The 27,269-nt window shown below is 42.1% G+C and overlaps 1 protein-coding gene across 5 annotated transcripts in view; it reads left to right on the top strand.

Annotated features, from left to right (window-relative positions):
• mpp4a (MAGUK p55 scaffold protein 4a) overlaps window positions 1-27,269 on the top strand; it is an 80,819-nt gene that overhangs the window by 9,685 nt on the left and 43,865 nt on the right. For 4 of the 5 annotated variants that reach the window (XM_060076426.1, XM_060076423.1, XM_060076424.1 and 1 more), the window contains exons 2-3: window positions 590-643; window positions 6,984-7,099. In XM_060076426.1, coding sequence (XP_059932409.1) covers window positions 610-643; window positions 6,984-7,099 — 150 coding nt within the window. In that variant the 5' untranslated portion in view covers window positions 590-609. The remainder of the gene's footprint in view (window positions 1-589; window positions 644-6,983; window positions 7,100-27,269) is intronic. The other variant, XM_060076425.1, reaches the window with a different exon arrangement.

The raw sequence follows: 27,269 nt of genomic DNA, 5'->3' as shown, positions 1-27,269 counted from the left end.
TTTACTCATTTAGATTGTTTGAATTTGTACTGTTCATTAAATAATTATAGAAAGTCAAATGTGCGCTGTGTCTAAATTGCACTAACTCATGGAGGTGAGTTTCGGTATGAGGGCTTGTTACTCCATAGTAACCCCATGCTGGAGTAGCGGTGTTGAGCTCAAGAAAAAAAAATCCGGCTGTGGGAACATAGGGCCTCATTTTGAAAAATCTCATAGAAATGTGGGAACATAGGGCTGTGGGGACATAGGGCTGTGGGGACATAGGGCTGTGGGAACATAGGGCTGTGGGGACATAGGGCTGTGGGAACATAGGGCTGTGGGGACATAGGGCTGTGGGAACATAGGGCTGTGGGGACATTGGGCTGTGGGGACATAGGGCCGTGGGGACATAGGGCTGTGGGAATATAGGCATGCTCCCAGTTTAAACGAAAGGTTTTAGAGGATATTTTAGAGGCGGTTCGAATACCAACTGTCATACCTGTCTTTAAGAGAGTGTGTGTGTGTGTGTGTGTGTGTGTGTGTGTGTGTGTGTGTGTGTGTGTGTGTGTGTGTGTGTGTGTGTGTGTGTGTGTGTGTGTGTGTGTGTCAGTGTCTCAGTGTGTAGATTACATGACCACCTTGCGGCCATCTATGGAAGACAGAGGTGAGACCAACATACACAGAAACACCCAGTATGTAAGGAGTGAACAACGGTGTGTCCTTACTTACTACCTCAGAAGTAATTCTATACTATACATAAACATATATATATATATATATATATATATATATATATATATATATATGTTTGGATGTAAGCTCGCAGTACCCAAGTACTGCAGGGTTGCATTGTTGATTTGGTTTTGAAGAAGGTACAACCGACTATCGTCGACATTACTATGGAGAGAGATATTCTGGTGCATGAAGAGTTGAAGTGGCCTGATAATGGAACCTTCAAATTGAATAGATAGATATTTTATATTTAGTATACCTATATATATATATGTTATATAAATATATATAGGCCTATATAAATATATATACTGTATATCTTTAGATCTAGATATTTTATGTTTAGCATATCTATACATATTATCAATACATCTATATCAGGGGTCACCAACACAGTGCCCGCAGGCACCAGGTCGCCCGCACGGACCATATGAGGCGCCCGCAGGCCTGTTCTAAAAATAGCACAACTCGCCAGTGAGCTCCGTCCAAAAAAATTCATTAATAATTTTTTAATCACACATGCATTTATATTGATATCAAAATGACAAGATCTTAAAAATAAAAGAATTACAAATATTTGTACAATGCATGAAGTTTAGTTAGATAAGTTTAGTCGAACTCTGACCTATTCTAGTTCAAAGGTGAGTATTGTGTGCGTGAGCTGAATGCGCCTTCTTACCCCAAAAACATGGCAGAAAAAAGAAAGAGAACTTCATTTTCACAGTGAATGGGAGGAAGAGTAAATTTTTACTACTATAAAATAAACCAGAGTTTCTCATTTGCGGGGCTACACACGAAAGCTACAATGCTACCTACCCACCGGGAAGCTTGCTACGGGCAGAAAAAGCCTTTGAGCTAAAGGCAGCTTTGGGAAAGCAGCAGGCCGGTGAAAAACTCCCAAAAAGCAACCGAAGCCTCGCTACACATTTTCTTATAAAGAAGAAGAAGGCCTTTTCAGACTGAGACTACAGCAGTAAAGCGCAGCTGTCGGTCTATATCTGGATGGTGTTTGAAGATTTCTCCACAAATGCAGAACTCCTTACACTACTGCCCTTAAAGACAACTACGAGGGGAGTTGAAGTTTACAACACGGTGAAGTTTTTTCGTACAGAAAAAGGTACCATTGGAAAGCCGGTAGCGGTGACTATAGACGGGGCTCTTGCTATGATCGGCCGACATGCAGGTTTCCTCGCTCACTGTAAAGGTGACCTAGCCCGGCTCCGCCCACCTAAGTACTTCCGCTCAATTTTAATTTCCCTCCAGTACTACATCTGGGTCTGCGGTATATCAGTGGGTTTTCTCCGTCCAATTTTTGTGCGTCCAATCAGCAAACAGAGGGAGTGGCTGAGAACAATGATGTTAAAGTCAGCTCTCGTTGACGGACATCTTCACGCACAGTGTTTGGTTTGTTAACAGCCTGCGCACAACGTCCCGGCCAAACGTGAGCGATTGGTTATGGCAGATCCAGAGTGGCACTGGGCAGATCCAATAGTTTTAAACTTCAACAGACACCCGCCTTCAAGTGAGTTAACGTTAGTCAATTGAGTGGGTCCAGACACTCTGTGCAAATGAAATGAAGTACGAGAGTCTAGTAGGACCAGGCTAAAGGTGACCCAGACTTCCTAAAAATTCTGCATTACCACTGCATCATTAAACAACAGGCGTTAACCTGCAAAAGTGATCGGCTTTGAGCATGTGATGACTCCCGTTGTGAAAATCATCAACAGCATCCGCTTCAAAGCGAAACAGCACAGGATATTCAAGGTGCTTTTGGAGGAGATGTCAGCAGAATATGGTGACCTGCTGCTACACACAGAAATCCGATGGCTGAGCAGGGGACAAGTTTTACTTCGTTTTTTATCACTTTTGGGTGAAATTGGATTGGATTGGATTCACTTTATTATCATTGTGCAGAGTACAAGTACAGAGACCACAAGATGAGGCTTAGCGTCCAACCAGAAGTGCAAAAGAGCAGTAAGGTGCAGTGTGTACATGATTGGAATAGTATAAGAGCAGCATAGAGGTACAGAAAGTGCAGCATATAATAAATATAATACTACCCAAAGAGTACTATGGGTTTGGATACAGGGGATATGTAAATTCAAGTAGAGGATAATTGTTCAGTCAACTAATATGGACTAGTGCAATGGCCGGGGGGGGTCAGTCACTGGTGTGTGTGGGGTATCCCGGGGGGGGGGGGGGGGGAGGGGGGATAGAGTTTAGAAGGGTGACAGCCGCAGGGAAAAAGCTTCCCCTGAACCTGCTTGTCCGGGTCCGGAGAGACCTGCCTCCCGGAGGGTTGGGGTGGGAACAGTCCTTGCTGGTGCTGCGCGCCTTTCGTAGGCATTGCTTGCTCTGGCCAGCCTCGATGGAGGGAAGTGAGGAACCGGTGATGCGTTGGGCAGTTTTCACCACCCTCTGCAGTGTTTTCCGGTAAAAGACAGAGCAGTTGCCATACCATGCTGTGACACAGTTGGTAAGGATGCTCTCAATGGTGCCATGGTAGAAGGTCACCAGGATCTGAGGAGACAGATGGGCCTTCTTTAATTTCCTCAGGAAGAAGAGACGCTGGTGAGCCTTCTTGATCAAGGTAGAGGTATTGAGGGTCAAAGAGAGATCCTCAGAGATGTGGACATCCAGGAACCTGAAGCTGGTGACACGCTCAACCTCCGTCCTGTTGATTACGGAATGGGGTGTGTGTGCCACCTTTTAGATAATTATGAGCTCTTTCGTCTTCTTGGTGTTGAGAGCCAGGTTATTGTTGGCGGACCACACAGTTAGGTGCTGGACCTCCTCCCTATAGGCCGTCTCATCGTTGTTGCTGATGAGACCAATAACCGTAGTGTCGTCTGCAAACTTAACAATTGTGTTGGAACCATGTTTAGGTGTGCAGTCGTACGTGAAGAGGGAGTAGAGGAGGGGGCTCAGCACACAGCCCTGTGGAACGCCAGTGTTCAGGGTGAGGGTTGAGGAAGTGTGGTTATCCAACCTGACAGACTGCAGTCTGTTGGTTAGGAAATCCTGAATCCAGTTGCAGAGGGTGGTGTTGATGCCCAGCTCACTGAGCATGGTGATTAGTTTGGAGGGGATGATGGTGTTGAAGGCTGAGCTGAAGTCAATGAACAGAATTCTCACTTAGGTGTTGTTGTTGTCAAGGTGGGAGAGGGCGGAGTGGATGGAGATGGCATCCTCTGTGCTCCTGTTCTGGCGGTAGGCGAATTGGAAGGGGTCCAGTGTGGGTGGCAGACAGGTTTTGAGGTGAGCCTGGACCAGCCTTTCGAAGCACTTCGAGATGATGGGGGTGCAACTGGGCGGAAGTAATTCAGGCTCGCTGCAGTGGAGTGTTTTGGCCCCGGCACGATGGAAGTGGTTTTGAAGCTCACGGGGACAACTGCTTGGGCTAGTGACAGGTTGAAAGTGTCAGTCCAGACCTCAGTCAGCTGCACAGCACAGGCCCTGAGGACCCGTCCGGGGATACCATCAGGTCGAGCAGCCTTCCGTGCATTAGTACTGCTCAGTGCTGCAGACACATCGGTGGGGGAGAGTGTGAGGGGCTGGTGGTCTGCAGGGAGCACAGCCTTGGTGGCCACCTCCCTGTTGTCCCTATCAAAGCGTCCATAAAAGTGGTTAAGCTCATCAGGTAGGGAGGCGTCGCTGGATGGGGGGGGAGATGCTGGCAGGTTTGTAATCCGTGATGGCCTGGATGCCCTGCCACATGCGTCGGGGGTCAGAGTTGCTCATGAAGTGCTCCTCGATCCTCAGCTTGTAGCAGTGCCTGGCCGCTTTGATGCCCCTCTTCCGGTTAGCCCTGGATGAGCTATAGGCCCGAGCATCACCTGAACTGAAGGCGAATTGAAGGCACGCGAACTGTTGAGTGCCTTCAATAGGAGTCGGACCTCTCTGTTCATCCATTGCTTCTGGTTTGGGAATGCGGTAATCTGTTTGAGGGTGGTGAGACTGTTGATTTCACGTTTCAGAACAGAGGAGGCGTATAGGTCAATGTCCGTGTGGGAGTCGATGGTGGCCTGAGTGGCAAAATCCCTCCAGACAGACCTTGACTGTCCTCACTGTGGGTTTTACCCGTCTGATGAGTGGGGAGTACTTAGGCAGTAAGAACAAAGAGAGGTGGTCAGATTGTCCAAGGTGGGGGAGGGGGACGGCTTTGTAAGAATCAGCTATGTTTGTGTAAACATAGTCTAATGTCAAGTCTCCTCTAGTGGGGCAGGAGACATGTTGGCGGAGTTTAGGGAGTAAAGACTTTAGATTGGAGTAGTTGAAGTCACCCGCAACAATGAAGGCTGCCTCGGGGGTCAGAGTTTGTTGTTTACTAATCGCAATGTGCAGTTCTTTCATTGCAAATTTAGCATTAGCATCCAGGGGAATGTAGGCTGCAGTCACAATGGTGGATGTAAACTCTCTTGGCAGATAGAAAGGTCTACATTTCAACAAGAGATATTCTATGTTACCCGAGCAGTGACTCTCGATGGTGGTAGTGTCCGTGCACCAAGCTTTATTCACATAAATACACAGACCCCGCCTCTAGTCTTACCAGACTCCTTCGTTCTGTCTGCATAGAGAGTGTATTGTTCTGCTAGCTCCATGGCGCTATCCGGAACGTTGCTGTTGAGACAGGTTTCTGTGAAATCAAAGAGTTTGTGCAGTCCAAAGACGAAGACGTCTCGCTGCTAGAGGACACTTGACCATTTTTAACGGACATTACTGGGAAGCTAAACCGCTTGAACTGCGAGCTGCATGGCAAAGGTAAGACTGTTGTTTATATGATTAGTGCTTTAAATGCATTTAAAGCCAAGATTAACATTATCTCTGTCTCTTTTATATGCTGCACTTTCCCTTTGTGTAGTCGGTGCTGAAAGACAATGCTTCTGCATCTGAGACATTGGATAAAGTTGCAGAAAAGTACTGTCAAGTCATAAACAGACTTGGGCAAGAGTTTGAGGATAGGTTTTGTGACCTTGATCAGCTTGAGCCATGTGTCTCATTGATCTCTAATTCTTTAATGAACGTGGACATAACAGGTGGAGATTGAAATCGTAACATTGCAAAATGACCTCCACCTCAAAGCCCACCAGGCTGCACCAAACTTTTGGAGCCTTGTTGACACAGAAAATAACAGTGGTGTAAGCACAGCAGCTATGAAGATTGCCAGCCTGGTTGGTTCAACCTATCTCTGTGAATCAGCATTTTCTGACATGAACTTCATCAAGAACAAACACAGAACCTGCCTCACTGATGCACATCTGCAAGACTCACTCAGAGTTGCAGTGTCAAGGTACACACCAGATTACAATACACTGGTGAACAGCATGCAATGCCAGTCTTCCCACTAACAAAGAACCGATCTGAATACCAGATGTTCTCAGTTGAATCAAAATTTGGTTAAATTCAAAAGAGTGTTCATGAAATGAAACAGATATAATTTTGTTAAAAATGCAGCAGATTTGGTAAGTAGTTCAAAATGTGATAGATTTATTTAAAAATATGTAAGTTGATTTTTCTTAACCATTACATAATTAATAACTTTTTCAAACAAGGTGCTACATAGTTAGTGATTTTTTAAAAGGGTTTGTCACTGGCTAGTGAAAATCTGAGATTTTTCCTATGAAATGTTGTGAATTAAAATTTGGAAAGATTGTTCAATTCAAAAGAGTGTTCATGATGTAACATATCATTATGTTAAAAATTAAGCAGATTTGGTCAATAGTTCAAAATGTGATAGATTTATTTAAAAAGTTGATTTTTCTTAAACATTACATAATTTATAACTTTTTCAAACATGATGCAACGTAGTTAATGATATGTTAAAAGGGTTTGTCACTGGCTAGTGATTATTTATTTTTTTATATCTGAAAATGTAAACAATTGGTGAGATTAATATAAATAAGTTGAATATTGATATAATTAGTTTCCCACCTTTTTTAAGTCATTGGTAATTATTGTGAGAAATCATTAACATGATCAGTGTCTTCACATAGATGAGTATTATTAATCATTAATAATGATATATAACTAAAGGCAAACTGAGCAAATTTGTAATTTCAGAAGAGTGTATCAAACTGGGTGCTCTTTGTATGACTCAGTACCCATGAATTAGATCTCAGGTTCAAAAAGGTTGGTGACCCCTGATCTATATTATATAAGTATATTATATAAATAGATATATTTAGTATCTATAGATGCTATGTTACCTCCAGGTAAAATGCTGACCAGCGTGGTGGAGGATATAGTATCTTTAGATGTTATTTGACCTCCAGGTAAGATGCTGACCAGTGTAGTGGAGGAGATCCGTCGAGCAGTCACCAGGAACATCAGTGGAGCTCAGCTTCTCCACACGCTGCTACGGGCCCCATGGCTGTATGGCCTTCTCAAGGTAACACACCTGTCAACGGATTCATCTGTCTGTCTGTTTGTCTGTCTGTCTATCTATCTGTTTTTCTGTCTAACTGCCTGTATAACCCTCTTTTTGTCTGTCTGTCTGTCTGTCTGTCTGTCTGTCTGTCTGTCTGTCTGTCTGTCTGTCTGTCTGTCTGTCTGTCTGTCTCTCTGTCTGTCCGTTTGAGGGATGCCAGAAATACCAAAGAACTGTATCTCTAAACCTCAACCAGTCCTACTCTACTATTCTGTAGGCAAAAAAAGTCTGCGATAGTTTCACCAATGCACACATACGGAAAGTCAGTTTAACCTGATGTTAACTAACCTGTATTCAATACAGCCTATGTTAAGTCAGAGTTAAACCTGTATTATATACAGTCTATGTTAAATCAGTTTAACCTGTTGTATACAGACTATGTTAAATCAGTTCAACCTGTATTATATACAGTCTATGTTAAGTCAGTTGAACCTGTATTCTATCAATTCTATGTTAAATCAGTTTAATCTGTATTAAATACAGTCTTTGAGAAATATGGACCAGACAAGCCTCTCTGGAGAGCTGGTAGTATGTGAATACCGCCTGGGCAGGTATATCTACAGGTATATCTACAGCTGTAAACTTCCAACATAACACTATCTACTGTTGTAAACGACCCCACATCACATCATCTGTAAACTATCCCACATAATATTACCTACAGCTGTAAACTATCACATCACATTAACAACGGCTGTAAACGACCCCACATAACATTATCTACAGCTGTAAACTACCTCACATCACATTACCTACAGCTGTAAACTAACTCACATCACATTACCTACAGCTGTAAACTACCCCACATAACATTATCTACGGCTTTTAACTACCCCACATAACATTATCTACAGCTGTAAACTACCCCACATAACATTATCTATGGCTTTTAACTACCCCACATAACATTATCTACAGCTGTAAACTACCCCACATAACATTATCTATGGCTTTTAACTACCCCACATAACATTATCTACAGCTGTAAACTACCCCACATAACATTATCTATGGCTTTTAACTACCCCACATAACATTATTTACAGCTCGCTGATTCTTGAGAGTCGGGACAAAACATGTCCTACATAGAAAAGTCTACTTTATATCAAAAATGAAGAAATTCATCATGATTGACATACTTACAAATTTAAATCTAAAGGAATTGTATGTACCTATGTGATTTTTAGAATATATTTTTTTATCTTTTTGGGGAAAATTTGTTTAAATGTATGGTCTGTGGTTAGAAGGTCAATGTTATTGCACTTGTCCTCAGCAAGAGGTCAACATGTTGACCATCCCAAAAAACCTTTAAAAAAGCTCTACAATTGTGAAAACATATGTATCAAATAAAAAAGAAGGGGTATAAATATAAAAAAAATGCATGAAGTGAACGTCAAACAATATTTTCCATAAAAATCTGCCTATCAAAGTTGTGTCCTCAGTTTCTGTCAACTCCGTCAGATTTAAAATCAGGAAAGCCACAATAAATCAGGAAATAGCATGGTCAGCTATATCCCTGAGGACCCCTTTTCATCTCCCTGCCTGTGGTGAATGCAACACTACCACACATGCTCTGGTACGTTTTACATTTTTTGATATTTTAGACAATCAATGTCAATATTCCTTTGGTCACAGCTGGACCATGTCAATACCATCTTTCTGTTAAGATACTTTTTTTAAACCATAGAGGATTGAATTGAAGCATTTTAGTGTGGTTATTGGGACACTTAGCAACTGAGGAAAAACTAGCTAGCTGCCGTGTACAATATACGTTTTGGCGGGAAAATACATGCCCTTACGTCAACTCCGTCAGACGTCAAATCCGTCAGGTTTTATGTCTGACAGAGTTGACCTATAAGCTGACAGAGTTGACAAATCCCCCAAAACCTCTTAATGTGCTAATATAATATCATTTTTGAATATACTAAAGGGTTAAAATGTTATTTCAGGGTTTTATTTACACATAAATGTACATACATAGCATAGCATGCATTACATTATTTAACCATACGCATCTGACTTGTAGAGAATGGGCAGGCAGTGGTCTAATTATTATTGTATAACGTGTAACTTTCCCAGCACATATATCTCTGTCTCTACATATATATGTAGAGACAGAGATAGAGAGAGAGAGATGAGAAGCCAGTGTGTAGATTTTCATAATATCTGGTTATGAAAACTACATCCCGCACCTTGAGGATTTTACATCCATCCATCCATCAATCAATCATGTCAAGTAAATAGAAATCTGATTCTATAGTCTTATTTAAGTAAAATGTTTATTATTTCAATTTGTATTGTAGGAAAGCATGGCTAGACAGAAATTGTCAGTTGAGGAGCAAAGGAGAAGAAATAGAGAGTACCAACGAAAGAGAAGGGAAAAATTGAACAGTGACCAAGAGCAAACATGCTATGCAAGAGAAGGAAAGACAAAGGTGGAAGAAGAGAGTTACAGACAAAAAAGTAATACAAATAGACGACATGGGAGACAGGGCAAAGAGGAATTGGAGAAAGTATTGGAGAGAGGCACAGAAAAGGTCCAGACAGAAAAGATCCAATGAAGATGCAGTGCTGGAGGCTCACACCCCTCCAGATAGTCCGCAAGATCAGAATATTCAAGAATACAATGCCAGACACAGCAGACAGTCTCTCAGACAGGAAAGGGAGAGAAGTAAAACGAGAAAAAGGCATTCAAGAGAAATAAAAACTTTGAAAGAGAAGCTTAAGAAGGTAACAAAGCAACGAAACAAACTGAGAAAAAGAATATGTCGAGGAAGAAAGGCTACAATTAAAACACCACTTGACTCCCCAGGAACAGAAACAAAGAAGATGCTATCAGGAAGCAAAATTAGGAATCCAAAAATCAAGAAAGCCCTTCTATTCCACAACATCCTAAGAAGAGAGCTGAAGAAAAACAAACAAACTCCTGGGCCACGGCGTCAGGAACCAGCACTAAGTGTGTCATCAGGCAAGATTCTAAAAAAGTATCGTCTCCTTCACCAAATCCACCAGTTTGGGATAACCTACAAGTTAATGAGAGGAAAGAAACAGACAAAGAAAAAGCCAACATTCCTAAAGGGTATAACAGAGACTGTTAAGGATTTCTTCCTGAACTCTGCACATGTGACCACTGATAAGACTGACACCATCACTAGGAATAAGATGAAGCAGCAGAGAATGATCCTGACAGACTCCATGATCAACCTCCACACTGATTTCCTCATTAGGAACCCCACTGTGAAGCTGAGCTATTCTTCTTTCTGTACTCTGAAGCCATTCTATATTACAGCACCAAAAGCATCTGATCAAAAGACATGTCTGTGTCAAAAGCATGAAAATGCATACTTAATGCTCGAGGTCCTTAGAATGTCTGGTGTTGTGAAGTCAAACAAACTGGATGACAGTTTTCAATTAGTTTGTTGCTCTCCAGCAAGTGAGGCCTGCCTTCTTCGCACCTGCTCACGATGTCTAAACAAAGGTACAGTTACAACCCAAGAGCAAGACAAAATCCATGTTCAGTGGAAGCAGTGGGAGAGAGTTCAAGAAGACACAGTCAATGGAATCCACATCAACACTAAACTCGTCCAACACAGTGGCAGTCTTTCAGAGCTCATCAAACTCTATGAGCAAATACTCAGAAATGAAACCACAAAACCAGTCAAAAGCATACAGAAACACAATTGAGACTTGTGAAGAAAGTACAGCAATTGTTCACGTTGACTTTTCAGAATCCTGGAGATGCAAGTATCAATCTGAAGTACAGGCCTGCCATTTTGGACAAAATCTGCCACAGATAACGCTACATACCGGAATGTATTACATTAAGGGTGGAAAGGCAGGGTTTTGCACACTTTCAGAGTCAAAGAGACAGGATGCTGCAGCAATCTGGACACACATGGATCCAGTCCTAAAAGATATCAAAACGAGATATCCGCAGGTTACCACCGTGCACTTTTGGTCTGATGGTCCAAGTAAACAGTATAAGAACAAGAAGAATTTTTTCCTTCTGTCTTGTATCCCCCCCCTACACTGGGGTTTGAAAGAGCAACATGGAACTTCTTCCCCACTTCCCATGGTAAGGGGGCACCAGACGGCATTGGCGGTACAGTGAAAAGAACAGCTGACAACCTGGTCCTGAGAGGAAATGATATGACAGATGGACACACATTCTTTGAAAAGGTCTCAAACAGTCTGAAGAGCGTTCAGCTGTACCACGTTGCAGAAGAAGACATGCAAAGATACGATACACTTCTCATGCATCCTCTCAAACAGGTTCCCTCAACAAGACAAATACATCAGGTCATCCCACATGATAACAGGATCCACCACAGACAACTATCCTGCTTTTGCAGCAAGACGTTGGTTTGCCAGTGCTTCTGCCCAGCTACCTTCTATTTCCATGGCTACCCAGAGAAACAGCACAGTGATACAAGGAGGGCAGCGAAGAAAAGACCTTTGGCCATGTTGTTGGAGGACATGGAAAAAGAGATGGAAGGGGAGATGGAAGAGGATCTGGAAATGGAAGATGTGATGGAGGAGTTGGATGAGGAGCTTCTGAAAGGTCCCGAGGGTACTGTGACAGTTACGACTGTTAGCAGCCTTAATAATGGAGACTGGCTAGCAGTAGTATATGATGGCCACTGGTGGCTAGCCAAGACCATTGCTGTGGATACTGAGCATCACGATGTGAAAGTGGAGTTTCTGCATCCCCATGGTCCAACAGCAAATTATCAGCCTAAGCTTCTCACAAAGGATGTCTGTTTCTGTCCAGTTGAAGACATCATAGTGAAACTAATGGGAAATGCATCACCAGTCAAATTAAGAACACGAGAGATCTACAGCATAGCCCCTGATGTGATGGACCCAGCCACACGCACGCACGCACACACACACACACACACACACACACACACACACACACACAAACACACACACACACGCCACTTTAAAAAAGAAATTCATGATGAAGACCAAGTAAATGACTACTGACAAAGGAGGAGAGGAAGAGGAGAGGAGGAAGTGGTGTAGGGGAGGTAGATAATAGATAATCGTCAACAGTGTCAGACCTATGTTTTTGTTAATTTTTTGGTGAAAAAAAATTCTTCCTTCAGTTTATGTTGTTTTTGTAATAAAGGACCATCTGATCTACATCCTCTTGTGTCTTATTTATTTAAGGAATTTGTTTTTACAATATTGAAATTAAAAAGAAGTTTGAAAATGCAAATATTTAGAAATGCTGGGTTTTCAGAATAGTGGGAAATCACAACTTAAGTTTATATATTGTATTTTATTACATATCAGAGTTACTAAACACTATTACAACATACTTCAGAACTTTAGATTCTTGTTGGATTGAAATAATTAAAATGTTATACTTTTTAGTGTGTCTGATGGAGTTGACACAAATCTAGTTCTGAAGGGAAACATGTTTATTTGTTAAAAGTGTGTTTTTATTCAGAACCTGTTCCTTTGCATGGTTAAATAGCTAATACCTTTCTCTGCAGAAACATATAACTCTAAAAGATATAGAAATTTAAAAAAAAAAAAAGTTTTTTAAAACATGTTTTGTCCCGACTCTCAAGAATCAGAGAGCTGTAAACTACCCCACATAACATTACCTACATCTAATAATAATAATAATACATTTAATTTAGAGGCGCCTTTCAAGACACCCAAGGTCATCTGTAAACTATAACATTATCAACAGCTGTAAAATACCCCTCATAACAATACCTACAGCTGTTTTGGTAGTCTACCCATCTAATGGTTAGTAAGCAAGTTCATTTTCTGTCACTTGAAGCCATTTAATTGGAATGAATTGACACAACGTGACTAAAAGTAATGTCAATAGTGAGTGGTCTGTGGCAACTCTGTCATCCTTATAAATGACAGAGATTATAATCCCTGTAATTATCTGTTCCATTTCATGTAGGCTACGCCGTCTAGGTTTTGCCTTATGGGCTTGTCCCGTGAGCGTGCTCACGCACACTTAAAATTCCAACTATGCACCAATCAACGTGGCCCACATTTCCCACGGCACCTTGTATTTAAGGCGGCGCATACCGATATATTAATATTTCAAATTAAGGTTAATATTATTTTAAAAAAAAAACATTTAAAAGAATGCAAAACGAGTTTTAAGTTCACTTTATTAAAATTAATAATTTGAAACTTCCATTTTACATTTCTGAATGCCAGACAGCAATAGAACAATTAGCAACATGTAGCTAGTTCAGCAGCAGAGAATCGCTGTCTAAATGCAGTAAACCAAAGTGCAGAACAAGTTTGACATTATGGTCAAACTTGTTCTGCACGAGACGGGAGCCCAGGTTAAGCGGTGAAGCAACTCTCGTACACCGCACGATCCCGAGAGCTGCCTTTATTTAACACACACCTGCAACACACAGCGCACCGCACAGCCAACCAACGGACATGCAAGTCTCGGTAACGGTGGCGGCAACACTACGCACAATAAACAACACAAAAACAATAAAGACCCCAAACCCGTTAACCCAACTTAACCTAACAGAAACAAATTGGCAAAAGGCAATAAACCCCTTTTTCCCAACCGGCATCACGAATACCCAGACTCCCCGGGGGGCAGGCCTGCCTTAACCTGCAATTGGGCCCTGGGGCTGAGGTTTCGTAGGCCCCCTGATAGGCCTCTGATCTTTGTAAACCCCAAACAAAACATCACATTGTCTTGGGCCTTCGCCGATCTGGGGGCCTATCATGGGCCAGTTTTTTTTATTTTTTTACTGCAGCTCATGATAGGCCCCCCGATCGGCGTAGGCCCTGGGGCTTCAGCCCAGGCAAGCCCGTGCATTAAGGCGGCCTTGCCGGGGGGTAGTGTCGAAATGCGCATGTGCACCGTAGTTGGCCCAGCCTCAGACAAGAGTCTGACTTAAACCCGTGTGTCTTGCTAACAAAGAGACTACAGTGAGCCCAACTCTTGACCCAAAACTCAACATTGTTGGTTGGACTAAATTGCATTGCACAGTTGACATGAATACTGAATGTTTTATAATAATAATAATAATAATACATTTAATTTAGAGGCGCCTTTCAAGACACCCAAGGTCACCTTACAGAGCATATAGTCATCATTCAAAACTATGTAAAACAGACTAGGAATAAAAGGAAAACAGAGGTTAAACATGAAGAATAATAATAATTAATAACACTCAAAGACGCCTAAAGTGAAGGGGGGACCTCACTAACCACCACCAATATGTAGCACCCACTTGGGTGATGCACGGCAGCCAATCGGTGCCAGAACGCTCACTACACACCAGCTTGAGGTGGAGAGTTAGGGATGAGGTGGAGAGTGAGTGAAAAGAACATATTTAAACACTATCGACCATATTTAAACACTGTCGATCACATTTAAACAATATCGACCACATGTAAACCCTATCGCCCACATTTAAACACTATCACCCACATTTAAACACTATGGACCACACGTAAACCCTATCGACCACATTTAAACACTATCGCCCACATTTAAACACTATCGCCCACATTTAAACACTATGGACCACATTTAAACACTATGGACCACATGTAAACCCTATCGACCACATGTAAACCCTATCGACCACAATTAAACACTATTGACCACAATTAAACACTATCGACCACATTTAAACATGTAAACCCTATCGACCACATTTAAACACTATCGACCACATCCAAACACCATCGACCACATTTAAACACTCTCGCCCACACCTACACACTATCGACCACATTTAAACACTATCGACCACATGTAAACACTAGCGACCACATTTAAACATGTAAACCCTATCAACCACATTTTTATATTCATTTTACTCAGAAATCATAATGAGACCAACAATTTTAAGTTTTCGTTTTTACAGTGTGTAAATAAACTTCCAAAGCTTTTCAAATCTTATTTGGAAAATAACTTCACATGGTGTGTCTTTTTACAATTTATTCGTTACCAGCATTCGTAGAGTTGATCAGCAGTTGAATAGTCAGCCAAAGACGTTGATGTTGCTTAGCAACCGAAGACGCGGGGGTTGACAAGTTACCGGACTACTACCCATGCAAGTGAACGGAGCGTTCCACCATGGCATTGAGAAGACCTGTGTAATAAAGGCCAATAATATTTCTGTTTATGGCATAGATTTCTCCTCAGATTAGGCCAATAAAGCAATGATAACAAAAACAAAAAAAACACAAACGCTCGATCAAAGGCCCGGCCCGACCCGGCTCAATGATAGTGATGGGAAATATCGGCGGGCCGGGTCGGGTTAATCAAAACCCTCATTGTTTAACATGAATTGGCTAAACAAATCACCACTGTAGCATATTTAAACACAATTCAAATTGTGCAGAGAATTATTTCCATTGGTCATTCTGACCGGGGACATTTAAAATTTTCGGTCCTCCTCATTTTTTGCCGGTCAATGACACCGAACCCCTTCTTCTTCGCATGGCTGTCAACATCCGGAACATTTGTTAGTTCGATTTCCTCAAACAGAAGTTTCAAAATAAGATCTAGTAGTAAGTACGGGTAGCATAGAACTAACGTTAGGCAAGTGGGGGCTCCATGATTGCTAAATCTAATGAGAGAGGTAAAATTGCCATTAAGGAAGGAAAGTATGCCTTGCGACTGTGCTTCGCAGTATGCCTTGCGAAACCCAGTGTGCCTTTCGAAACACCTCGTGATTGGTCGATGAAACGCTACCAGGAACGCCTAAAGGGCGTTCTTAAGGGTCCATCCTGCAGATGGACCCTTCTCTTGCCAATAGTATCTGTCTGCGTCCTGCAAGACGGAGGCGTAACTTGTAGTAGGAGGTGTAACTTGTAGTCGGAGGAGGCGTAACTTGTAGAATGAGGCGTAACTTGTAGTCGGAGGCGTAACTTGTAGTCGGAGGCGTGTCTAGTACTTTTCTGAATCGCGGAAGTGATCTGTATTTAGCAGTGGTGCGCGGGTACATAAATGTGTCGTGACAATTTCTCTATTAGATATTGCGTCTGAGACAGATGAGATCTTTAGATGCGAAAAAGCACAAAATACTTGTTGACAATTAGTGGTCATATATTTGTAACAAAGATACATCACAACATGCACCAACAAACAACATAACAGGCATACATTACAATAATCTGAGGCCTCAGATGGGAGCTTCTCTTTGCGTGTTACTTCACTCTCTGAAGGTACGCTGCAGAAGTCCACTGAGTCTTCCAATCAATGAGTTCTTATTCAGTTCGTTTGGGTCCTGAAGGGGGTGGTCCCCCAATACTAAAAGTCTTTGTTCACCAGATTGTTATCTTTACAGTTTAAGTTTCCCCCACCGAGGCTAAGGTGGGGTCGGCGGCCGTGCAATGTAACCTCTGGCTTTGTTGACGTTAGCCAGAGTGTCGAGGACATCAAAGCATTGTTTGGAAGCTGATTTAAGGATAACAGAAAGAGCAGGCAATCAAAATGCATCACTCAACCCTTGATGGTTTTACACTTTAAATGACCCAAAAGGAGCCCAGAAGGCAGACACTATATAAAATTACACAGAATAGCAACAAAACTTAAATTCATATAGACCAAAACAATACAACATGTCGATTTTCCATCACAATCCCCCCTTTGATTATTTTATAATCACAAATTCAAAAATCTATCATGCCCGACCATCAGCACTTCTCCGCTTTTATAGGAGGTTGTTCAGACTATTTATACCACCGTTCGCTTTTACAGAAGGTAGCATAAAATCACCTAACATCACAATCAAGTCATCTGTTTCCATAAATTCAAGTCATAAAAATAAAAACAGAAAAGAAAACTAAAACAAAGAAACAAGGCTACCTTTTAAAAACATTTCTAAACAAAAATATTCTTATTTGATGTGTCCTTAATGCTGCTTCCGTGATACAAACACATGAGTAGTTGGCAAGCACTTAATGTTTACTACTCTAAACATTAATTGTCAATCCAGTCAGCATTAATAACACACAGTATAACCCAACATTTAAACGGTATTCCTTTTCTCTTTCCCATTGTCCTTCATGATGTCTCTGAGGGACCTACATGGGGTTTGTTAAATTTTTTTTTTTAGTAATTATTTCCTTTGGTTTGCTTTGGTATACCCAAGGTTGTTGTTGTGGGCTCTCCATCCCCCCTCTTGACGCATGATTCTCCCATGTGTCAATTTACCATAAATAAGGGAAAGCCCAGGCCTGTAAGCATGGCTTGCTGTTGCGAGCGCACCAAAAACCTTCTACTTTAATTCTGAAAAACATTGTAGCATACATCATGGTTATGCTTTTTGGGGTTCAATTTTAACGTTTTGTGCCTTAATGAATTCTACCGCTGTCGTACATTTGAACTCTGTCTAACACATTTCTTTAACCTTCAACTTTCTACTTGTCTATGTTTCTTCAAACCACTTTTCCTGATGACTTTCAAACCTTTCAGATGTAAGAAATTATCACACAATTTATACACAGTCCTAGTTACACATTAGATCTTTCTCTTGTAATATGTATGCTGTGTCTAGTGCGATACTTTACATCCGCCTGGACATTGCTCTTCTCTCCATCCGCCTGGACACGCCTCCACCTCTCTCTCTCTGCTTTCTGCCTCTCATTTGCATCACGGGCTGTCCTTTGAAGTGCCTGTCCCCACGTCTCTCCCGTCTCTGAGACCCTCCTTTGTCTCAATGTTCAGGCCACTTCAATGTGGCTACACAGGCACCATGGAGGCCACCACTATGGTGCTTTGGTCCTGCTGGACTGTCTCCTTGCGTCGTCCAGCAGACCGTTCCGTAGCTCTTCAGGTGGGCCTCCCATGGTCTGTAACTTCATAAAGTCTGATGCAGAGGAGTTGTGACGTGGGGTATTTGCACTGTATTGGGCTACTGGTCGGGCTGAAAGCAGGAGGAGGAGGAGCGTTGTCCAGGTCCGGATCTATTTGAACAAAACTTGATGCAGATGGGTTATCTTTCTCCCCACCCCTTTCCTTATCTTGCCTTGCCTTACGTTCTTATCTATCTCTTCTCCTTCCATAACACATACTTCTTTCAATCTCTCTCATACGTTCATTAATTCACCTTGTTGCCATTTTGGCAATAAAACATTAACAAAATATCATAATATAAAAATCTGCATTTTCAATATTAGGCAATACACTTCTGTTGTCAGTGGGGGTCAGTCGGGGTTACTCTGGGTCAGTTGGGGTCATGTCATGGCTGTGTGATATGGTTGACCATTAAATTGGTTGTGCTAGATTGTAAAAATTGAGTATCCACTGTCTACAATAGCCCGTTTGTTTAAAATAACCATATATATATCATAACTATATATAATATTACATTTAGCTGATCAGGTCGCGTAATGCGGGTGAGAACCATATAACAATCATTTGGTTGGTTGTGTTATGTGTTATGGTGCTCATACCTGCTACTTGGACCTGGTCTGCTCCCGCGTCCCGTCAATGCGAATGCCCCCTTCCACCTCCGCCTCTTGGATGATTCACAGTCACTTCACGGGAAGGTGCGAACTGCCAGCCGGCCCTTCCATTGTCTTTGTCGATTCTTTTGGGAGAATCGTTGAACCAAGGATCCATGACGCCACAACGAAAGCAGGCCTGCCTCTGTGCTCCCCCACTTTCCTGTGGTCGTCCTTGCCGTCCGGCGCCTCCACGAACATAATATCAGCTTGGTCTCTCCCGGGAATGTCGCCTTGAATACGACCCCACCGTAGGCCCAGTTTGACTTGGCGTGGTTCGCCGATGGGTGATGGGCCATTTCCAGACTGGCTGTAGCGAGGGATTCCCCTCCCACTGCAGATGGGTCCGGGAGACATTCTGCTATGTCCTTAATGTCACTGGGTCTCCATGCACGGAAAACGTATGCCGGACTGCCATAACCCCTGTTGCGCTGTTAGCGGGTGCCTCCTTTGCAGTGAGGTCTGGATAGAGGTTGATGGGGCGGCGGCCTGGGCGTTGTCGTCATACGGTGGAGGTGAAGGGGGATTCGCACGCGGTCCGCCGGACTGCAGTCCAGGTCCGGGTCTACATCTCGGGTGAAATTGAGATAAAAATATTCCTACACTCTCTACGCTCTCTGTCCCTGGCTGATTATTTTTTTTCTCTATCCTGGCTCTCTCTTTCCCTCAAATGAAATGCACACCAACATAATTAAAACTTCAACAACCGTTTTAAGCTAAAACTCCCCATTTCAGGAAAGCCCAGTTTGCACCAATATTTTAAACCCTCCAGAGCCGCTTCACCATGCTTCTTCAACATCACCTTCGCAGGTCCCGTTATCTCAGTTTTTCCAGATTTGTTCCCCATATTTTAGATCCTTTTACACTAGTTATTATTTAACAAATTATCTAATATCGCCGAAACCTTCTTGTTACTACACACATATACATATATTTATTAATGAATGCCTATTATTATTATTTATTTATATATGACCCCAACAGCGCTTAACGGGTTTCCCTTTACCGTTTTGACAGACCCTCCTGCCCTTTCTGTTACATATATATACCATATATATATTGACGGAACTTTACCGGAGTTGCTTTACCGTATGTTCCTATAACAAAGTTCGAATCGTGGCCGATTTGTTCGAATATACGTTCCCAAAACAGTATATACCGTTTTCGTAACGGATTTATTGTAGCTTAAACAAGTATTTTGATCTCACCTGCTCGAATTATTTTTCCTTTTGAATACCGTACTGAAGAACCACTAGTTTATCCCCCACAGGCACTCTCTCCTCGACCCCATTAGTCTGGTTACAGTCACCTGGAGGCGGGGTAGAGCTTTGGGACCGAGTCCGACTCGGACCTGTTTTGGAGCGATATTTCGTAGAATCTTCAGGTTAGATATCCCGGACGAGCCCCCAACTGTCGTGACAATTTCTCTATTAGATATTGCGTCTGAGACAGATGAGATCTTTAGATGCGAAAAAGCACAAAATACTTGTTGACAATTAGTGGTCATATATTTGTAACAAAGATACATCACAACATGCACCAACAAACAACATAACAGGCATACATTACAATAATCTGAGGCCTCAGATGGGAGCTTCTCTTTGCGTGTTACTTCACTCTCTGAAGGTACGCTGCAGAAGTCCACTGAGTCTTCCAATCAATGAGTTCTTATTCAGTTCGTTTGGGTCCTGAAGGGGGTGGTCCCCCAATACTAAAAGTCTTTGTTCACCAGATTGTTATCTTTACAGTTTAAATTTCCCCCACCGAGGCTAAGGTGAGGTCGGCGGCCGTGCAATGTAACCTCTGGCTTTGTTGACGTTAGCCAGAGTGTCGAGGACATCAAAGCATTGTTTGGAAGCTGATTTAAGGATAACAGAAAGAGCAGGCAATCAAAATGCATCACTCAACCCTTGATGGTTTTACACTTTAAATGACCCAAAAGGAGCCCAGAAGGCAGACACTATATAAAATTACACAGAATAGCAACAAAACTTAAATTCATATAGACCAAAACAATACAACATGTAGATTTTCCATCACAAATGACCGCAACTCAGACCTCAAATATTAGGCCTTATATAAAATAAATGCACCCGACCCGCTCATTTAAAAATACGCTCTTGATGAGCTTAATCTTGATATGCTCTTGATTAGCTTAATCATAGCCTTACTTGAAACTGACATCCCTGAGTCATATGCATTTAAGAAAAGAAGCCTATTACAATTTTACAATGACATGTAATGCATATAGCAGTTTAACGTGGGGAACCTGCTTAAGTTTAGCCTACTTAATCCCTTTATACCTTTAACAAAAAGACTGCAGATTAATAATTCAAAGAATTAAAGACAGCAGAATAATAATTCAAATAATTGTATTGAATACATATTGTTATTGATCGCATGCTGCATGTTTTCATGGTCCTGCATGAGATAGAAAACAATGAATTAAAATAAATATTACTGATAGAAACAAGACAAGAACAATGTCACTAACATGAGGATACTTATGAGAAAGCCTTCATATTAAAGCGTTCACATTACAAGCCCTCATTTTATATATATTTGCCGGTCTTCAATATATGGATTTCTCAGGTACGTCATCACTGTTGCACTGTGCAAACTCGGGGCAGAAAGAAGCAAGCAACATCTACTAGCCTGTACAGTATAGAGTATTTTGTGACTGTTCAGTGTGCATCTCAAACGTGTGCATCGAACTGACTTCACCGAGGTGGCGAAAGCTGGGGTTTCTTCCAACGTTAAAACAGTAGGCCTAAGCGTTCGAACATTTCGTAAAGAATATTAAACAGTATCACAACCACAAGTTGTCCGCCCTAGTTCTAGAGTTCATTAAGCTTGTAAAAACCCAAAAAACATTCTTGTTAATCCACTCCTTTTTACTTACCGACATGAATATCTGAAGATCCGACTTCAAGGAAGATCTCCATTGCGGGGAGCGGGTCGATCTTGCCGTTGTCTTTCAACGCCTGCATCCACAGGCGCTTGTGTGTATGTGCATGCATGTGTGTGTGTGCGTGCGTGTGTGCTTTGCATGTGCGTGCAGTGTGTGTGTGTGTGTGTGCGTTCATGCGTGGTGAGTGTGTGAGCTGCAGGCTGCTTGGCACATGCGCAGATTGCGCACTCACCAACTTGTCCGAGTATATGGAAGCATATATGTAGCAAGATTCAAATGGCAATGCACTTAGCAATTTGCAATTCAATAAGTCATCATTACATTATGCAATGGACAATTCATTATGTGATTTAATAATGTAATTTGTAAATACGTTATTCAAAGTGTATTTTAAAGGCACCCAGTGCAACTTTATGTAAACATTCAATGAAAAATAAACATTCAATTTCTAGTCTTTTTTACACGTGGTAAGTTTCAATACCATTACATATCGACATTCAAGGAGCAAAGATGAGACGTCGTTGTGTGGTGAGAACTGATAGAAAATCGTAAACAACAACAATCGCTGGTGGGGAGAAGCCATTTTTCCATTGACTGGAAGCCTGCTTTATTTATTGTAGGTTACAAAAAATAAAGAAAATGGCGGCATTGTTGTTGTTATCGATTTTGTATCAGTTCTCACCACACAACGACGTCTCATCTTTGCTGCTTAAATGTCGGTATGTAATGGTATGGAGTTATTGAAATTTACTACGTGTAAAAAAGACTAGAAATTGAATGTTTATTTTTAAGCCTCGAAAGTTGCACTGGGTGCCTTTAATATGCAAAGTGACAATAAAATCCTAAATTAAATTTGCAAAAGTTCTAACAATAAAAATAGAATAACATTTTGTCAAAATTTTCAAATTGAAAATCTATGGCGTCCCTGTGATTTCAATGCACTTCGCCACGCTCCGTGCGTTGCGAAATTCAAATTCCATTTCAATCCGCAAAACACTTCGCAAAAGATTTTGCAAAACGTTTTGTAAAATCTTTTGCAAAACGTATCAGCCAATCGCGTCTGGGCGGGAGCTACGTCACTTCCTCGCCAGCTGATCATCCACGACCTAGCACTTATGCCGCGTTTCCACTGCAGGGTGCGGAACGGATCGGATCGCAAAGGTGCGGTAGGGAGGGGGCGGTATAGCCCAGCTCAGTTCCGAGGTCGCGTTTCCACTGCCGACAGTACCCTTGGTGGTAGGCCGGATGTCGATCGCCGCGGCAGCTACGTAAACATCGTAAACAACGTCTTCCTCCCCAAGAATGCAGACGAACGTCTCCACCTCCTTGTTCGCCCAAGCAAGCTTTTTACGCGACATGTTAATTGTAAAGAATAATACCTCGAGGCTACTGTTTGTTTGTTTTTATCCCCGCGTCACCCGGAAGTGACGATTCTGTCGACCAATCAACGGAGGGGGGGTGTAGCTAGAATTTCACGGGACCCTTTCAGGCGTCTGGTCTCGTTTTGGGTACCGCAACGGAGGAGTCCCGAGAATGGGGCCGGAACGGGTACGGCAAAGTCCGGGTCACGCCCACTTTTGGCGGTGGAAACGCGACCCGACCCGCACCTTGGCGATCCGATCCGTTCTGCACCCTGCAGTGGAAACGCGCCATAAGGGTCCGAAACAGCGACCAACTAGCCTGCACCGGATCGCACCGGAGAAGGGCGCGCAAACCGCGCCCTTCAGTAAAGGCTACTTTACTGAAATAACTAGTAAGGGGCGTAATCATCCCTTGTTGATCTGAATAAACAATGTGTCTCAGAGTGATACTGCCTTGCGTCACATTGATTATTGTGCTCGCAGCCTTGCTTTGAGACGATCCAGAGCAAGAGACTACACCACATCAGGCGACCGAAATGATAGCGAAAGAGCGATTAACATAATTTTGTTATGGAAAGGACCGCTACAAGTCTTTTCCAGATTTCTAACAGCTGCCATAGCCACAACAACAAGCAACGCATTCGGCTGATGCGAACCAGTTAACACGGTCACTAGTTGAACTGAAACACCGGTTTGCGCGGCCTTCTCCGGTGCGATCCGGTGCAGGCATGTTGGTCGCTGTTTCGGACCCTGCATCCGGCTGCTCCTCTACAGCAGCAGCTTCGCGACCGTCTTTTCCGCCATTTTCACATTATTACTATGTGCGTCAACCCAGTCAAACCTGGCACAACTCTAGGCATAGAAAAGAAAGTGCCAAGTGCTAGGTCGTGGATGATCAGCTGATCTGACGAGGAAGTGACGTAGTTCCCGTGATTGGCTAATATGTTTTGCAAAAGATTTTGCCAATAGTATCCAGCTGCAGCCCCGGAGAACAGCACCCTGGCGTGACAGAACACCCAGGCGGGACGGAAGTACTGTGGCTGGACGGAAGTTACCTCAGATATTTTTTTTTATAGACAAATAAACGTATTTATCGCTTGAATTAACATAACATAGAAATAAAAAAATATTTTGTTGAGCAATATATATATTTTAAGCTCTAAAAACCATTTTTAGAGCTTAAAAAGGTTTTTAACGTTATTTAGACAAATACCTCAGGATTTTTTCTTTGCGTTATTAAACTTATTAGACCAAAAGATTTAAATAAAACAATATTATGACATGTCAGTAAGCATTTTTATAGCTTAATTTTTTTAACGTTATTTAGACGAATAAACTGATTTAGTGTGTAGACAATTATTTAATGGAATTGTGTATTATACACTTTACTCATTAAAGGTAGCAGATTTCGCCAGCAGATTTTGAAAATACACAACTCAAATGGTCCTACCCCTTCTCCTTCAACGCTGATTCTGACATGGACGTACATGGACGCGCAATCATGCACGAGCGAACAGATGCGCGAGAGTGAGCCATTAGCAAGTTAGCTAGCTCGAGTAGCTACCGCAGGATAACAACAGAAGTTTGCTCTGGGTCACGAGCTTTGAGTACGTGCACGAAGGGGTCGCGCGGGGAGGGGACCGTTTGATTGACGTACTTACTGTCCAATGCCACTCGGTGGGTCTGGAAATCATTGGCTGGAGTTTTTCAAGCCCTGCCCGTTCCACAGATGATTGACTTGTTTCATTTTCATGTCAGTACTTGTCAGTGGGTTATGATAAGGATTTCAAGTAATTTTGCAAAAATGGCCAAAAAAGAGAATTCCATACCCAACCTTTAAGTATTAGAATTAAGTAATTATAATTAATTAATTGTTTTAATATGTCTAATAGAATAAAATATATATTTTTTAAAGTATATCATCATAATTTGATATAAATATACATTGAGGAACAACCACACCAAAGTTTCCCCACAATTTATTCAACAAATAATCTACAGAAGCTTAAATATATAGCTTCTTCATGCTGACTGCCATCAGCTCCAACTCACTGTCAAAATAATCAAACAGTCAAATCAATATTAAGCCTATACAATATATTATTTGTATTCTGTCACTGGAAACGTCATTCACTTCTCTTATTCGCTTCAGTCTGAAGACTGGTGGAAGTAGTCCAGCCGCCATTTGTTTGGCCTCCTCCATAAAGTGTGGGAACCTTCTGCAGTGCCGTGCCTGTATAAATAAAGAGAAATTATTGTAGGAATTATACATATTTTGTTAATATTGGGGTTGAGGTATATATTCATATTTGAAATAAACAAAAACATACCCATCCAGGTGGAAGTTCTCAAGCAGTACTGTGCATCACCATTTTCTGAGAACTGGCATGTCTTATAAAGTAAGGGGATATTCCAAGAATTGACAATGATAAAATATGTATACAAGTATGAATTTTTCGATGTTGTAACCTTACATATGTAAAAAAAATCCAATTCTTATTTTAAACGTATCTTTTCAATCGTCACCTCTTTTTTCATTTAATGTAATGCCTACTTACAACAGTGAAGTCAAACGGTGCCTCCATGGCAAGGTACCAAGCATACTGTGATGGAAAAATATAATTGGTGACAACATTCACACGCGTCGTTATATCTTAGTGTTCAGTACATTTTTTGTCTGCGACTGAGTATACCATAATCATGAAAATCCCACAGTCGTTCCCATATACCTGTGGTGGAAGTCCATGAACCATGAAGGTAGAACATAATATTAGAAAAACATCTAAAAACAATTTATTCCTTAAAAGTTAGACAATAAAAAACGCATGACAGTTTTGCTAAATCGTGTTGCTGTATCACATTGGTGATTACGGATGACACTAAATAAACCACAGCACGGCTTTAACATGATTTTTACTCAATATATTAATAATTATTATAAACAGGTTACCTCTCACTTACTTCCATGAACGAAGTGCAGCTAATTTTTCAAAAAGGGCGCAGTACTATTATATTCGAATTAAGCAAATAAATAAACCACGGCACGACTTTTACATGAATATTACTCAATAGGCTATATTAAGCATATTGACAGTCACACTTACTTTCATGGTTCATCTTTATGGAGCCAGTTTCCTGCCATAATTAAAACCTGAAAAAAAAAGTTTCAAAGGCTTGTAAGTCTGGGTTTGAAAACTCAACACCTTGTAAAAACATCTGTAAACGTGATGTGCGTGATTGACAGTGCTCTGCCGATGAAAAGAATGTTATTGGAATGTACGTCAGTACATTCCAAGGGGTCAGACAACTATCATGCCGTCGCAGTCCACCGCCCAGACTCCCCCATCCGCCAACACCCGCATGGGGATAAGGGAGGGACGAAGGATGTACATGTGCCGTTCACCAGGCTGTGCGTGATTGACAGTGCTCTGCCGATGACAAGAATGTGATTGGAATGTACGTCAGCCGAGAGCAACCAATAGGTTTAAAGCTAAATGGTCCCGCCCCCAGGAACGTTTTTTTTTCTTCAGACTTGACTGTCAGGAGTTTCAAAACATATGCGCGACAGAACACTGTCAATATTCACGTGACTCAAAGCTTGCGCCTGTGTGGTCAAATCTCTGAAAAGTCAATGCTGAAAAGTCAGTTCTGAAAAAATACGTTGCAATTAGGGCTGGGCGATATATCGAATATATGCGATGTATCGCGAGATGTTCTCCAGGGGATGTATAAAATGCCCCTGTCGCGAACATCGAATACAAATTGGCACGTAATCTGTTTATTTTTGCCGCCGCCGGCATACTCATTGTGCGTTCACACCAAACGCGACGGGGCGACAAAATCCCATATAAAGTGAATGTAGACGCGTATCGGGCGAATTCTTCGCGAGAGAAAACCGGCAACAAGTTTTGATTTGTCGCGCCACACTTTCGCCGTGCACAGGCGAGCGCGTTCACGAGGATTTGTGGCGCGACAAATTCGCTCGAGTTGAAATGTATTTTAATTTCTCGTGATGACAGCCAATCAGCGTTCAACAGCGTGGCCACTGAGTGACATGTGTAACGTAAACAGCCAATCAGCGTTCAACCGTCAAACTCAGTGCAGTGCAGTCCGGGGTGAACTGCAGCATGGAGGAGAAAGTGATTGTTGCCGTTTGCGACTCCCGGAGCTCTATATATAATAGTATATAATATAATATAATTGTATAATATCACGGCCAAAAGCTCTGTGCGCCTCCGACGTCTCTCCCTCTTCCACAAAAGGTAAAGACATGCAATGGCACAAACACACTCACTCCCCCCGCCGGTTGCGAGTCCGCGAGATTCTCATGGACGCGCGTGTGTGACGTAGTCTGGACGGCGCGCTGCTGTAGTTGTGTGTACCT

This window comes from Gadus macrocephalus, chromosome 16 (assembly GCF_031168955.1).
Source record: "Gadus macrocephalus chromosome 16, ASM3116895v1".
Lineage (NCBI taxonomy): Eukaryota > Metazoa > Chordata > Actinopteri > Gadiformes > Gadidae > Gadus > Gadus macrocephalus.
This window is presented reverse-complemented; position numbering and strand designations above follow the sequence as displayed.